Raw genomic sequence first — 16323 nt, forward strand, 5'->3', positions numbered from 1 at the left:
TTTACCCTGAATGTCTATTGTAAATTTACCTCTTTGTAATAATGCACCCCTTCTTTTGAAGTCTTGAATCCTCCCCTGTATGTAGCCACTAATTTCAATAATATACATTACTAGGCCTGTTTTCATTTGTCAATAATGCTTGCATTTCACCAATGAATTTTTTTTAATCTCAAATTCACAACTACTTGTTCCTATTTTCTCGCTCTTTCGTATACATGACAGCATTATTTTCGCTTAAATAATGGTACATTTTTCTTTTTGCTCCATAGCCCTATATAATTGATAATCATAACTAGCCCTATATAATTGATAATCATAACTATATTCTAGTGGAAGCTTTTCTGTCTTTTCCCCTTGCCTCCTCTGGCCCTCAATAAGAACATTGTAGCGGATTCAAAATCTTTGTAAATATTTTTTTTCGTAGCGAAAAAATTACTCAACTTTGATCAGGGCCGTTATAAGCGAGGGTAGTACAAGGACAGAAAAGTTTTCCTAATACTTGATGTGTTTGATAAAAAGGAATTACTGAGATAATCATCCATGCAATTCAATTAAGGAATCGTTCCTTTAACACGTTAGAAAATTTGTCAATATAGAAAACAGAACAGATTAGACTAATTCAAATTCGAAAAGTTTCCTTACACCAGGATTTCCTTTGTAAATACCAAAGCAAGAAGAAACAAAAAAACAACTAGCAGCAGTTTAAAAGTTAACCGTACCCTTAAACTTTCTCTTTTCTTCTGCTCGTAACATCATTTTATTGTTACACAAGCCATGGAATTCGGCATGACGGAGAAAAATAGAACGGTAACGGAATTTGAAGACGAAATTCCTGAAGATGAACAGTCTCCGATAGAACAAGTCAGGTTCGTTTGAGTTGTCTAACTATCTCATCTATAACGTTATATTATGCAAAACTTTTAATTACACGCTCTGTTCTATTTTATAGGATACGAGTAACCATTTTATATTTAGAAGCATTATATAATTTTAAACTACGACATGATTTTATAATCATACATAAGATTACCAGTTTCAACAGTTTTGTATCCACACAAAATCATACATTTTTAAGCTCACAAATTTTAAAAAGTATTTTCTTTTTTTGTTGCCTAGTTTCCACGCCAAGTCAAATAGGTTGACATGAAATGGAATAGAAGTACTTAATGGCCTATTTGACCAATTGCTTCCCAAATCTCTTCATTTCAAAAAGTGGTTTTCTTTAAAATGTGCCTTTCGAAAAATTAATTGGACGGTAACAATTTGTGTTTTATTAATCAATTTGGAAAACACTTTTGTCAATATTAGAGGAACAAATTGTGCTTGCCGATGTTTCAAAAGTTCTTCTAGGGAAAAATTGTTTCTTTAGCTGTTGAAAAACTGCTTCTGCTACTACTGAAAAACACTTATTTTTACGGGAAATTTATGGATATGTACAGTTCGGCCAACTAGTTTACAAACATGACCGAAATATACACTATCAGTGTATATGTTGAGTATAGATATGTATATTATATGTGTAGTATATGTATAGTATATGTGGATTTTAGTATAAGTATATGCAACTTATACATGTTGTACATATTTTGTAAATTAGATCCCCCAAGGTATTGTGCTGTAATTTTCCCTATTCTTTCCTAAAAATTTGGCCCAACATAAGCACTTTTAGATTTCTAAAAGCTTGGCCAAATCGGTTGTTCATCATCTTACTTCTATCTTACTAATTTAAGTTACTTAATTATATTATGTCTCCTCCAGGTTGACAGTATCAAATCACGACGACCCTACACTTCCAGTATGGACATTTCGTATGTGGTTCCTCGGAATCCTATCGTGTGGAATTCTTGCATTTCTCAATACTTTTTTCAGTTATCGGACACAACCGTTGAGCATAAGTATGATAACCGTCCAGATAGCAGCCTTACCACTCGGGAAAATCATGGCTAGAGTTTTGCCTACGAGGAAATTTAAGATAGGATCATGGGAGTTTTCGTTTAATCCAGGGCCATTTAATATGAAAGAACATGTCTTGATTTCGATATTTGCGAATTGTGGTGCTGGGACAGCTTATGCTGTTTCAATTGTGACTATTATTAAGGCATTCTATTTGAGGAACATCTCCTTTGTGGCTGGTTGGATTCTTGTTGTTACCACTCAGGTAATTTGTTTTTAGTTCCATCACAATAATATGTAATTCTTGTGTCTAGTTCATGCATTACATTTTCTTTTCAACAGTATGCATTATACCAAGTGAATGCTAATATATATTGTGTCTTTTGATCATCAGTGTCTGGGATATGGATGGGCAGGGATTATGAGGAAGTATGTGGTAGAACCTGCAGAAATGTGGTGGCCCGGTAATATGGTTCTAGTCTCTCTTTTCAGGTACTTTCTCTAACTTCTAACGTTTTTGTCTCATCTAATTTTGGCAAGCTATTAGATAATTAATTTGTTACTTCCCTCTGTTTCCTCTGCCCGACTTTATATTATAATCGTTAAGTAGTAGTATTATTTGGAGAATGAAATCACTTGTTTTTTTTGTCAAAACTTTCTCGTATATTTTGTCATAAATACTTTTATTTACAAAAAGCTGCTACTCTTATAGTACTTTCTAGCTAACTTCAAATTATATAAATTTCCTTTTTAAAAAGGTTAGGAAATCGACACCGAATCAAGACCGAAAGTTTTAAAAATTTGACTCTCGTGCTCCAAAGTCTTTGTTCTTTTCGAAACAGAGTATGTATATCCTTTTTATCTCATTGCCAATTTCAGAAGATACTTCCTAATAATGCTATATTGAATTATAAAACTTCAAAAGAATTGAACGAGAACTACAATTAAATCTGCTCTCACTTGGTGAGCTCTCTTTGCCTTCCACAATTGTAGTGGAATATTCAAACCGCATTAGTAGCATAACATTATCTTCTCATTTGGTCAAAATTATTAAATCATTTCTTATTGCAACATAATTTCCCATTCAACAAGTTTAACTAATTTTTTATGAATTTGAACAGGGCCCTCCATGAAAAAGATGCAGATGGAAAAAGCTCAAGAGGAAAATTCTTCTTAGTAGTACTAGCATGCAGTTTCATTTGGTACATTGTCCCTGGATTTCTCTTCCCAACATTATCAAACCTCTCATTACTCTGCTTATTCTATCCCAAATCAGTACTAGCCCATCAAATTGGTTCAGGAATGAAGGGACTTGGAATTTTATCCTTCACATTTGATTGGTCAGTTGTAGCATCATATCTTGGTAGTCCACTAGTGTGCCCATTATTTGCAATTATCAATGTTATAGTGGGCTATGTTGCTGTGGTTTATGTGATGATTCCAATATCCTACTGGGGATTTAATATCTACAGTGCAAGGACTTTTCCATTGTTGTCGTCACATTTGTTTAATGCTAAAGGGCATAAGTATGATATTACTACAATTGTTAATGACAAGTTTGAGTTGGATGAAGTGGCTTATGCAAAACAAGGAAGGATTAATATAAGCACTTTTTTTGCTCTTACTTATGGCTTGAATTTTGCTGCTGTTGTGGCTACTCTCACTCAAGTTGCTCTCTTCAATGGAAAGTAAGTGCTCTTTTATAACCTGTTTAGCCAACCTTCAAAAAAGTCAGAAGTATTTATGTTATAGACTTGATATGTTTGGTCATAATTTTAGGGAAAAAAATATTTGTGAGTAATAGCAGAAGTTGTTTTTAGAAGTTTGAAAAAAGTAGTTTCTTCCCAGAAGCGCTTTTTGAAAGCTTGGTCAAGCACAAATTGTTGCTATAAATTATTTTTAAGTAATAGTAGAAGTTGCTTTTCAGAAGTTGAAACAAGTAATTTCTTCCTAGACGCACTTTTTGAAAACATGGCCAAGCACATGTTGTTGTTATAATTGACGAAAATGTTGTTCAGATTGGCTAGCAAAACACAAATTGTTACTCTCAAAAAGTACTTTTTCGAAACGCATTTCTAATAAAAGATGTTTTTAAAATAAGCAGATTTTGGGAACTTGGCCAAACGGCTACTAATTTCCTTGAGGTCTCTTTCTAATCTCCACTTATTTTACCAATAAACCAGAAAAATATACCTTTGCAAGGCAAAGTTAGCAAATATAAATAAGAGTTCCAAGTTCTATGCACTACTATCATAAAAGATATTTACACAATCAACTCATTTAAAATGTAATTGCGCGCAATTGATGATCTATTTAATTAATTAGCCAATTATTTCTTAATTTCCAATATGGAAACTTTACTGATCATGAGTTGATCGAACAGGGAAATATATCAGAGATACCAAGCTTCACATAAAATAGGGAAACCTGATATCCACACAAAACTTATGAAGAAATATCCTGACATTCCTGGCTGGTGGTTTCACGGCATGCTTGTAGTATCATTGGCTTTGTCACTTGCACTTTGCATTGTGTGGGAGGATGAAGTTCAACTTCCATGGTGGGGCCTTCTTTTTGCTGCTGCTGTTGCCTTGATTTTCACTCTCCCTATAAGCATCATAACTGCCACAACAAACATGGTAAGTACTAGTTAAATTGTCATTTTCTAGTATTGTCTTAAGTCATTTAATGTTTTGTGAGCTTATAAGTGAAATTGCTTTCAATTTAACTTTTATACACTTGGGGTCGTTCAGTATGCGGACTAAATTATTCGAGGATTATAATTCTGGGATTATAGTCATGAGACTAATTTATCCCATCTGGAAGGTGGGATAAAATAATATCAAGTTTGATGGGACAAGGTGGATATCCCAGATTAAGTTTGGACTACATTTTATACTCTATTTGGAGGAAGGTATGAGTTTATCCTAGGATAAATCTTTACCTTCTATAAACCGAGTATAAAATTAATCTCAAACTTAATCCTGAAATATCTCACCTTATCCCGCGTACCAAACGATCCCTTAGGTATAAAAGAATTTATCATATCACCAAAAATTTACGAAGTGACTTGGTAACTATTCATAATAAACCGAACTAACTGAAAATTAAAACGAACAATCTGCACCAAAAGATTAAGTTACGCTAATAATTATAAAAATTCTTACGATGTGTGTACCTATGTAAATCCAATTGTTTGTCGGCTGCATTGAATTGTCTTGACTAGACATATATAATAAGTCTTTTTTTTTTTTTTTTTAACATGGTAATTATAATTAGATGTGTCATTCTGTATTATCATTACCAAATTAATATATTGTGAGCTCAAATGTCATATTATTTTGAATTTCTCTTCTAGTTTAATTAATATATTGCGAGCTTATATGTCAAATTGCTTTGAATTTAATTTCTACACATTCACAGTGCAAAAGGATTTTCTGTGATTAGATTCCCTAAAAGGTAGCTAAACGAGATAACTATACATAATAAGTGGAACTAATTATTGGAAAAATAAAATAGATAATCTAGAAAGATTAAATTGTATTAATAGTGTAAAAATCTCTTACACTGTCTGTATATATAAGTTAAATTCAATTGTTTCTTTTTTAGTTTGGATGCATTGAATTGATGTTTCGGGACTCATGTCTCATCTGTTTTTTCACAAAAATGTCACGTTATTTTAAAACATTGCTTAAGTTACTCACCTACATACAGGTTACTAAACAAATTTTTGCTTCTGATGACAGACGCCAGGACTAAACGTGATCACAGAATATATTATTGGTTTGATAATTCCAGGGAAACCAATAGCCAATGTGTGCTTTAAAACATTTGGGTATATAAGTATGTCACAAGCAGTCGCCTTTCTCTCGGATTTTAAGCTTGGTCATTATATGAAGGTTCCTCCAAGATCAATGTTCATTGTTCAGGTATTACTCTATCTTTTTCTTACTAATTGTTGTAACTTCAATTTAGACAAGTAATTCTGTTTAAACATTATGGCATGTTAAACATATTCTTAAGTTAAAAGTTGAGTTCATTACAAAGGATCTCTAATTTACTCCAAATAGCTCTAGAAATAAATAACATCGCACTATTTTATCCTATTTTAGTTAGCTTTCTGATTGAGAAAATAATGTGAGCGTACTTGACGAGATATAGTGATGAACTGACCATCAGAGCAAGTTATATGGGTTCAAGTGAATCAACTTTTTTTCTTCAAATTATGTATTCGTACGAAAAGAAGGTGAGCCTTGGAGCAACAACAAAGTTGTCTCCGTGTCACTAATAGGTCACATGTTTGAGTCATGGTCAATCACTGACGTTTACTTCAGGGTAGATTGCGTACATTGGATGCAATCCTTCACCTGGCCTGCGTAAATGTGTGATGTTTCGTATAATGGGCTTCCCTTTTTATTATGTATATGTATGAAAAAAAAACTAAAATGCATGAAAAAAGAAAAAGAAATAGTAAGATCATGCTTATTCTGAATTCACTAACTCTAAATCCTAAATTTGTCTCTTATCTTGGCTGAAACTTTTATTGTCCCGAAAACAGCTACTTGGAACTCTCATTGCTGGTACAATAAACATGAGCGTGGCATGGTGGCTACTTACAAACATTGATAACATATGCCAAGATCAATTGCTCCCAGTAAATAGTCCATGGACATGTCCAGGAAATCGCGTCTTCTTCGATGCATCAGTAATCTGGGGCTTAGTAGGACCTAAAAGAATGTTTCTTTCGGAAGGAAATTACAGTGCACAAAATTGGTTCTTTCTTGGTGGTTTAATAGCACCAGTTTTAGTATGGTTGCTGCACAGAGCATTCCCAAATCAAAGTTGGATTAAATTGATTAACATTCCAGTACTTCTAGGTGCAACAGCTATGATGCCTCCAGCAACACCTTTGAACTTCAACAGCTGGATTTTCTTTGGAGTTTTGTTCAATTTCTTCATTTACAGATACAGAAAGAGCTGGTGGCAGAAGTATAATTATGTTCTCTCAGCTGCATTGGATGCTGGCTTGGCATTTATGGGTGTGGTTATATATTTTGGCCTTGGTGATGTTAAGTTTTCTTGGTGGGGTACTGGGGGAGAATATTGTGATTTGGCTACTTGTCCTACTGCTAAGGGCATAGCTGTTGAAGGATGTCCGTTACGTTGATTTCACTATGACGGTTGTGCTCGTCTCAAGACTTGTCATGTCTTTTAAGCTGGTCAGGCTCATATGCAACGAATGTTTAAGGATGTCCTTTTACACTAATTTCACTATAGTGGTCGTGCTCGTCTTGAATTTAGTCATGTCTTTTGAGCTGACCAGACTCATGGGACCAATTGTTTAAGCATGTCCTTTTATGCTAATTTCACTATAATGGTCGTGCTGGTCTTGGACTTGGTCGTACCTTTTGAGCTGGTCAGGTTTATGCACACCGACATCATTGAAAATTTCGCTTATTGTTATTGTTGTTGTCACGCTCTTAAAAGTATGTTTGTACAGAACCATGTTCTTAGAAAGATTACTCCTATCTTATGTCATTGTAAATTCTTAATTAGTAACCTTGACTTGTGTAAATATTTTCTCACAATAAGGTTGGGGTCATCAACTTAATCCCCACACAATGTAACTCTCAATTTAATTTCATTTCTTCTAAGTTCTAATGTTCTTTGAGTTGTTTTAGGTTTGTGTATGGACTAGATTATTCAATAGTAATGTCTCCATATTTCAGACGTATATATAATATTGTCTCTCTTTTCTTGTTTAGTATATTTTCATTTTATTGAAGTATTAATTATTCTCGAATCACTTGGCTTTGTATAGAACTTCTGAAGTTGCCAACATGAATAAACAGATGTTAGAGAAACAATGGTACAACTGTTGGAATCAATTGTTTTCTCATTTAAAAACCAGCATAATTTTTTTTTTTTTTTTTTTTTTTTAAAATGTGATAGTAGTTAACAAAATCATAAATCAAAATCCATGTGAACCTTCCCCCCCTTTCCTTTTTTTTTTTTTTTTTTTTTAGTTACTCCAAAAGATAATAAGAGAATGTTTGACTGCACATTTGATAAACACCTAAAGTGCTTATTAGGTAAAATCAGCCAAAAATCATAAATTGGTCATTCTTATCTTATTTTTTCAGCTTATAAGCATATTTAGTTTAATTATTTCTTTTACTTTTATCCTTGATATGTTTTCTAATTATCAAAATAGAAAAGGGCCAGATATGCCAATGGAGTATACGATATTACGCGCTTTTACCCGTCATTTAAACGTTGTCCCAGACATGCCCTTATCGTTATGTTTTGCAACCACTCGTGCCCTTGATTTAACGAAAATATATTTGAGGGCATATTTGTGCAGTTCCACATAGTATAGGGGCATTATTTAATCAATTGAAATTCCTAAATATTATGGCACAAACTACCATTGCATTCCAAAACATAAAAAAAACATTTGCAATTACAATCCACCCACCATTATATTACATCTAAATTATTCAACTGAAAGATCAAATGCAATTACATCCATCTTTTAAAGTCTTCCCTCACAACATGTAACTAACCACAAACCAAACAAGGCAACCCAATAACATAAGATAGATTTTTCTCCTCATAGTCCCAAGTCTTCCATCAATAAAAGAAGCAGCAGAAGAAGCCTCAACCTCAGCCACAACTTCTTTAAAATCCTCATTATCAATAGGAGAATTTGCCTCAAACTCAATCACTACTTCCTTTAAAGTTTCAAGCTGAAGAGAGTTTATTTTTTACTCCAAAAGATTGTTTTCACTAATAAGAGCACTTTTTCAAAAGATTGTCTTCACTAATGAGAACATTCTTTTTATTTTCAATTCGTTGATGACCTGGATAGTTCTTTTTGAAATTTCTCATCTTCCCAGTCCCAATATCTACACGATAATGCATGCAAGAAAAATCACAAGGAAAAAGATTTGCTGCAACAAAACATAAAAAAAAGTTCATTACAGGTCTGCCGCAAAAAAAAAAAATATATCACAAGGTAAAAGAGATAACTTACATCAGACTTATGACACCTAAAAAAACGTCTCCGGGAATTATTTGGAGTCCATGATGTGAGATGGAGTGCAGCAACTCCACATCCACAAACCCTTCCACTGCTATTTGAAGAACTCGAAGCTTTTGACATTTCATAAGCAAGTGAAAGAATAAGAGAGCAAAGTGTGGACTTTCAAAATGCAATGCTAAAAAAAAACATTGGCTAACATAAAGTGCACTACAAAAAAAAAAAAAAAAAAAAAAAAGCGATGCTTCATTGGTACAATATGTAGTTCAGGAACATCAAGAATCAAATATGCCCCTATACTATGCGAAACTGAACAAATAGGCTCTCCAATATATTTTTCGTGTTACCGTTAAAGCAAGGGCACGAATCTGCAAAACATAACGGTTAGGGCACGTCTGGGACAACGTTTAAATGATGGCCAAAAGCGCATAATATTATCTAAGGGCAGATTTGGCCCTTTGCCGTTATCAAAATACCTCTTGTAAAACAAAATCTTTAACTTCCTCTCTATTTCATATCTGTTCGTTCATCTTTTTTTTTTCTTACAATAAATACTCTAAATTTATAAAATGAGTATCTTATCAACATTCTTTTTTACCAAATACATCAACTGCTTATTATCAGTTTCAACACCTTTATTCAAACATGTTTATTTATTCATAATTTCAATTTTTAAAGATACTTATCATCATGTAATACTTATTAGCTACTTACAATCAGCTAACCGCTCGGAACTTTTCTCCTTTAACATTAGAAAAGATTTGTAAGACAAAAAAAATATAACTGTAGTACTTATGTTAAATAAACCTTGTTAGCCATCAACCTCGAACCAAGTGATCAAATGCTCAAAGGCCTAACTAGCTAGTCAAACCAAGTTGGACATACAACTAAAATAATATCCCCAGTTGGCCAAGTTGCATAAAACAGCAAGAGTCCACAAGAAAATCAAATGAACCTGGCCCCTAAAGCGGTTTCCTCGAATCATAAACCAAAAGCATCGATACAAAATCATATTAGTATGTCCTAATCTTGTGGTTGGTAAGTAACATCTTTCTAAGTTTTGATGATGGGCAAGATTATTTGAATTCATATCGTTGTGAAGAATAGTAAGTATTCTGCAAAATAAATGAAGTACAAGGAAATTAATCCAATTATCAATTATAAACATATTATTTCATCTATTCCAATTTACGTGATCTATTTCATTTGATACATACTTTAGATAAACTGAAAAACTTTAAAATATGTAATTTATGTCATAAAATATATATTTATTAAATTTTTTATGAAGAATAAAATAAAAAGTTTGAGTTAAATCATTTCTTTTGGCCGAAATTAAAAAGTATATATTTCGAATTTTGAGAGTTAAACTTTTTTATTTTGATCGTAAATTCGGACATATTTTTTGGAAAATTATTTATATATTTAGAAATTACTTCCAAAGTACTATGCCATATAAGTTTTAAATGATATACAAATTATAGTTAGAAACTATTTTAAAAGTACTATAAGTCACAATAATTAACACTTTAAAATATTTAAAAGATATACTCCCTCTGTCCCAAAAAAATTATCCTCCTTTCCTTTTTAGTCTGTCCTAAAAAGATTGTCCCTTTTCTATATTTAGAAATAATTTAACTTTATGAAATGATTTACAATCACACAAATATCTAAAGCTTGTTTTGGATCACACATTTTAAAAATCTTTTTTTATTTTTTAAATTTTGTGCCAAATTAAAAGAGGATAATCTTTTGAGACCGAGGGAGTACAAATTAATTATGGTAAAAAAAAATTCTTGGTTTACTCTCCAAATTGAGACAAAAAAGCAGTATATATCTAGTGACGTCTCTTCCAGCCTATTCTATCCTCTATTACTGAAAGGTATCAACTCAAATTCTTCTTCTCTCCCTTTGTGAACCAAATGCAATCGAAATTCGTTTTCTCTGTCTTCATAATTCCGTACATCCTAATACTCAAACTCTTTTATTTTGTATCCCAATTGAAATTTTCCTTGAACTTTTTTTCTTTTTCATATGATCAATCACAATATGAAAATCGTATTAATGCATGTTAATTGCTTGATTGAATTCAGCCTTTTCTGTTGAAAATTGATACCAAAAGCATTTTCCTTTTTCGGAATTGTCACTCTTTTTTGTTACTCCCTCTGTTCACTTTTACTTATCACATTTCTTTCTCGAGAGTCGATTTAACTAATTTTCAGAGCTAAATTCAATTATATAATCCGATATTTTAAGACTAAAATTTAGATGTTTGGAAACTAAAATTTTCCTTGAATTTTTTTTTTCTCTTTTCACAATATGAAATCGTAATAATGCATGCTAATGGCTTGATTCAATTCAGCCTTCAGTTCAATTGATATCACAAGCTTTTCCATTTTTCGGAATTCTCACTCTTTTTTGTTATTCTCAAAAGCGAACTTTTACATATTCTTTTGATACTAACGTAATTTGTTAATTGTTATCTTTGTTGATTTTAATCTCTTTTCCGTTTTGCTTGTTTTTGGAACTTTTGCAGATCTTAGTATAATCATATGTTAGCGCGATCATAGCAATACGTAGAACTAGAAGCCATCGCTTCGTTTTTCAGGTCAGTTGTGCGGTTCTTTTTCATTGTATGGTAGTGAAGAAAATAATTTTGTTTTTGGATCATGTATTATTTAGTTTTGTTAACTTTGGCTCGTAAAACTCTACTTTATTCACTTATGCAGATTCAGGATTTAAAATTAATGATTACACCGTCTAACATGTATGAATGTGTGTATAGTTGAGACTCGAGAGAGTGAGCACGTGTACTCAGTAGGGGCGGAGGTAGAGTTATAGGTATTGGTTCATTCGAACACAGTAGCTTTGGCTCGGGCCTTGTATACGTATTGAATTATATACTAAATAAGTACAAATAATATGGTTTGGAACCAAGTAACTCGAATGAATCTTGGTAGAAATTCCGAACTCGAACCATAAAGTTCAAATTTTGGATTTTCCTTGTATGCACTGCCTCTCTGCTGGATCCACCTTTGTCGAGAGAGTGAGAACATGTACTCACCAGGGGCGGAGGTAGAGTTACAGGTATGGTTTCATGTTCATCCCAATCCAGTAGCTTTGGCTCGGACCTTAGATATGTGTTAAAAAATACACTAGGCAATGAATTGATCTCGAACCCAGTAAATCAAATGAATTTTGGTAGAATTCCAACCCGAACACCTAAAGTTGAAATTTTGGATCTGCCTATGGTACTCACGGCCTCTATGCTGGGTCCACCTTCGATCACCAACTTATTGGACTTCCATTTCATGATGAACGCTAGAACATCTTTCTTTTATTCAAGGTTAAGTTTTGTAGTATTACTGTTTATTAGTTTTGTTATAAGTACAGCAGTGGTACTGATGTTTTTCCGTTGGATATTTGGTGCCTATGTATTGTTAGCGCTTGTAAACTTTTCTTTTTCTGTTTTGTTTATTCCTATTGATTCTATCATTGCAGTTCGAGAAGAACAATATATTGTTATAGATAATGGTTATTGTACAACAGGTGTACGTTAGACTAGGATAGGGACATATACGTTAGACTAGGATAGGGACATACTTTTTGCCTGTGTGGTCATATAATCTTAGTGCTATGGTATGCTTGTGCTTTTATTAAGAACACATAATATCAAGTCCTAGTCTCTTCCTCCTCATTTTTTTGTATCTTCTGCTTTATTCTTGGGAGTTGGAGAGAGCGGTGCTTAAGTTTCTTCATTCCTTTGGAATTATGTAAACTCACGTAAAATATATATGTATTTTTGAAAAGCAAGTGCGTGTATATATATATATATATATATGCTCAATGCGTATAAATCCAATCCACCTCTGGTACGACCTCGTATAACTTCAAGTGGCTTCACATACTAAAAGAACATGGACAGCTGCACAACAATGGTCTGGTAGTAGAAGATGGACTAGAATACCAACTCGCATCTAATTAAAATTTCGACGCAAAGGTACCCTTACATAGGAGTCTTGGACATATTGCAGGTTTTTCCCCTTCAAGTTAGTGATATTAGGGGCTCATAAACCAATAGACTTCCCATTATTTTTTATTTTGATAACCGTGGTGTCCGGGTAGCTTGCGCGCATTTCGACTAATTCCACGGGATACCTGCCGCCTCCCACCAGCAACAGGTACAAGGTAACTCTATCCCCCAAGCCTAGAACAGATGGGAAGAAATCACCTAGTATTTTCTCTCTGCTAGCAATTGAACTTGAGACCTCATGGTGCTCAACCCACTTCATTGACCACTAGGCCACACCCTCCTATTATTATATTTGGTCTTTCTTTATTCCTTCCCTAAAATAAAATAAGGCCTCTCTAGCGTCCAAGGGGAGTGTCGTCTTGCCATCAAAGAGTTGGAGTGACAAACTTGAGAACAAATATTTGGATCCAGAAAAGACGACACTAGGTGAATTCTTTGTGTTAAAGTCTATGTGAACAGAGTATACCTATGTTGGTAGGAGATAATAACCACCGGATGGATTAGTTAAGATAGCCCGTGTTGGTCCATAATCGACCATTGTAAAAACTAATAAATAGATAATCAAATAAAAATTAGGCTTCTTCATCGCAAGTAAGAATCATGTTAATTTAGTTAGGTAGCACTTTCTTGCTCCCCACAAAAATGTCTAACAGTTAAAACTAAGAAAATTTTTGCTTCTCAGCAACTAACTTGATGCCCAAAGTTTGTGTTTTCATTCAATTTATGGACCCGTTTGTCATTTCTTAGGTAGAATTCTGTACACACTACAGAGACAGAACCCCCCGAATTAATCATTTTTCTTGAACAGTTCGAGGAGCAGACTTCTTATACGTCTCAAGAGGGTAGATTTGGGGGGTGTTGTCCATCTGCTCTATCCAAATGAGTCATCTATCAAATTCTTGCAATTGATGTTTGATTCCGATGAGAAGGAAAAGATCTTTAGGAAGTGGGTTTAGTTTGTCTTTTCATCCAATTTGTGTTTCTCCTTGTTCCAATCCATAGTTAAGTTCTAGTTTACTTTATGTTGTTAAAATTGGGATTCTGGCCACACAATCATATGATCCTATTGCCTAAATTTGGGACATTGATTCATATTGGTAGGTAGAAACAAAGAGGGGGTGAGGTACCATTATTGTAGTAGTAGTAGATGTTATCTGATCGCATAAGATTGCAAAATCTTAGTGGTCCTATTAGTATTACCTATTTATGATTTCTTTAAGAAAAATGGTGCTCCCATATTATTAAAGTAAATGCATTTTACCTTTTCTTTTAATAACTGTGGCGTTGGCCAGCTTGCGCGTACCTTGATTAATTCCAGGGGGTACCTACTAGCTCTAACTGTCCACCAATGCTTGGACAAATGGGAAAAAAACACCTAGTGTTTTTGCCTCCGTTGGGATTTGAACCTGAGACCTCATGGTAAGCATAAACTACGTGTACTCGGACAACAAACAACACCGAACCTTTGTCTTTGTTATACTTTCCGAAAGCTTTTTATATATGCTCGTTCTTGTGTGAAGGTTCGTGCATAGTTCATGATGCCATGAAAACATTTGGAGGCATTGTCATATTTTGACTAAATTATAACTTTGATTGCATCATACAATACTTTTTGATAGTTATAACCTTTTAAAATTTGGTATTTTTATTTAACATATTCTGACACCTTAAAGTTCAAACTTCTGTGAGAATATAATTTATTTTCACATAGTTTCAGAATATATTCATCCTATTAAAAATGATTCAAATAGCTGTTTTGTTTTCGTGTTTATCTTAACTGAAGCTTGGCCAAATTGATTCTTGATAAAAAGGAAAATACATTATTATTTGAGGCTGAGGCAGTAACATATATTCAAGTCGATAAATGGTGGAGTAATTGTTTCATGAATTTCTTGTAGTATCTTATTACCGTTGAAACATTTCTTCGATTTTTTCCTGAGATGTGGATCTAAATGCATTGATAGCAACTCCGTTAATTTGTCACACGATGAAGTCATGCATCTTATTGGATTCCATTCGGGCCACTCATTAGTTAGCATGGTTAAGTGATGAAACAATAAAAGTGAAAATAATAGGGCATTTGCTTCTCTGTCCATGCTGCTTTACATCTGTCACTTTTGCTACTTCTCCCTGCGCATGATAATTACTAGAAACGTAAGTGTTTACTCTAGTTTTCTAGAAAGTGGCGAGGGTTAAAAATTGTTTTTGCCATATTGTTGAACTCTAGGATGACATGCAACACTTGTGTGGCGGATTAGCTCAATAGAGACGGCGTTTGAGTCAAAACTCAAAATTCTGATGGCAAACTGCAATTTCTATGGTATCTTTGGCTTTTGTAGTACATCTAAATGGCATTATTGTGCATGCCAGTCGGATAGTTTTTAGCATTCAGATCTTTGGAATCCAGAAATGACTTAGTTTAAGTGACACTTAAGCATTATTTTAACTAGCTAAGAAAGTGATGATCACTTCTGTGGGGCATATTTTGTGTACTTCACGGATGTAATTCTCGCCGTGCATATTTCCCTATGATTTAGTCTTTCATGTTGTTCATTCTTTTTCTTCTTTTTCAATGACCTACCTCAATAAGATTTCTTTAGCTGATGTTTTCCACCATTACTGGGTAGGACTTTACCAAATGTTACATATTCCTCCAGGTGGAGGTTGAAAGTCAGCATGGATGGGAACATGAATTTAGTATCTCCTTGCTGAGGCTTTTGCAATGCATACTGATGCAGCGTCTAGTGTATGTTTCTCACCCTTTGCTTCTGTTACATTCTGTTATTTCTTGTAGTGCGATTAGTGTATGTTTTTGTATATCGACTGTAGTTACTGCCTTTTACGTTATTTATCTGTGATAGCTACTGCCTCTTTTTTTCAGGCTGCTTTATCATTGCTTTATCGCTCTCGTTATTTTCATTTTAATACCGCTTTACTCTCCTTGTCCGTATCTAACCTTTTTTGTCACGCTTTCTCTTGAGCCAAGGGTCTTTCAGAAACAGCCTCTTTACCTTTCAAAGTAGAGGTAAGGTCTGCGTACACTTTACCCTCCCCAGACCCCATATTGTGGGATTTCACTGGGTATGTGTTGTTGTTGTACTGATGCAGCGTCTAGGTATAGCTTATTGGTACTCTTTGGTTATTCTATTCCATCTCTTAAAAAGAAAAGAATTAAATAAAATTACTTAATAGCATGGCGGTACATTTATACAAAACTTAATTAAGGGACTCTTCTTTTTAAAGATTTTTTTATGATATTTTCAATGAATTGAATCATACCAGTCTCTACTAGGGGTTATGACTCATTTTTGTACTTGCTGTTTCATTTTCCAATCATTTTTTCAATTAAGAAAAC

The 16323-nt window shown here is 33.6% G+C and overlaps 1 protein-coding gene and 1 long non-coding RNA gene across 2 annotated transcripts; both read left to right on the forward strand.

The window, feature by feature from the left end:
• Positions 1-324: 324 nt before the first annotated feature.
• On the forward strand, positions 325-7554 carry LOC132040809 (oligopeptide transporter 2-like). Its single transcript, XM_059431484.1, has 7 exons — positions 325-866; positions 1759-2158; positions 2288-2385; positions 3015-3581; positions 4277-4532; positions 5640-5822; positions 6452-7554. The coding sequence occupies exons 1-7, from the start codon at positions 775-777 to the stop codon at positions 7058-7060; spliced, it is 2205 nt and encodes a 734-aa protein (XP_059287467.1). The 5' UTR covers positions 325-774; the 3' UTR covers positions 7061-7554.
• A 3350-nt stretch (positions 7555-10904) lies between these two features.
• Positions 10905-16180, forward strand: LOC132039812 (uncharacterized). The gene is made up of 4 exons (XR_009410485.1): positions 10905-11102; positions 11136-11543; positions 15626-15714; positions 15955-16180. It is a non-coding gene; the product is annotated as an uncharacterized LOC132039812 (long non-coding RNA).
• The last annotated feature ends 143 nt before the right edge of the window (positions 16181-16323 follow it).

The sequence above is a fragment of the Lycium ferocissimum genome, chromosome 12 (assembly GCF_029784015.1).
Source record: "Lycium ferocissimum isolate CSIRO_LF1 chromosome 12, AGI_CSIRO_Lferr_CH_V1, whole genome shotgun sequence".
In the NCBI taxonomy this organism is placed as follows: Eukaryota; Viridiplantae; Streptophyta; class Magnoliopsida; order Solanales; family Solanaceae; genus Lycium; species Lycium ferocissimum.

Coding starts and splice junctions, on each gene's coding strand:
- LOC132040809 (XM_059431484.1), top strand. CDS start 775: ATGGAATTCGGCATGACGGAGAAAAATAGAACGGTAACGGAATTTGAA. Junction 2,386..3,014: donor GTTCTAGTCTCTCTTTTCAG/GTACTTTCTCTA, acceptor GAATTTGAACAG/GGCCCTCCATGAAAAAGATG. Junction 4,533..5,639: donor TAACTGCCACAACAAACATG/GTAAGTACTAGT, acceptor TTCTGATGACAG/ACGCCAGGACTAAACGTGAT.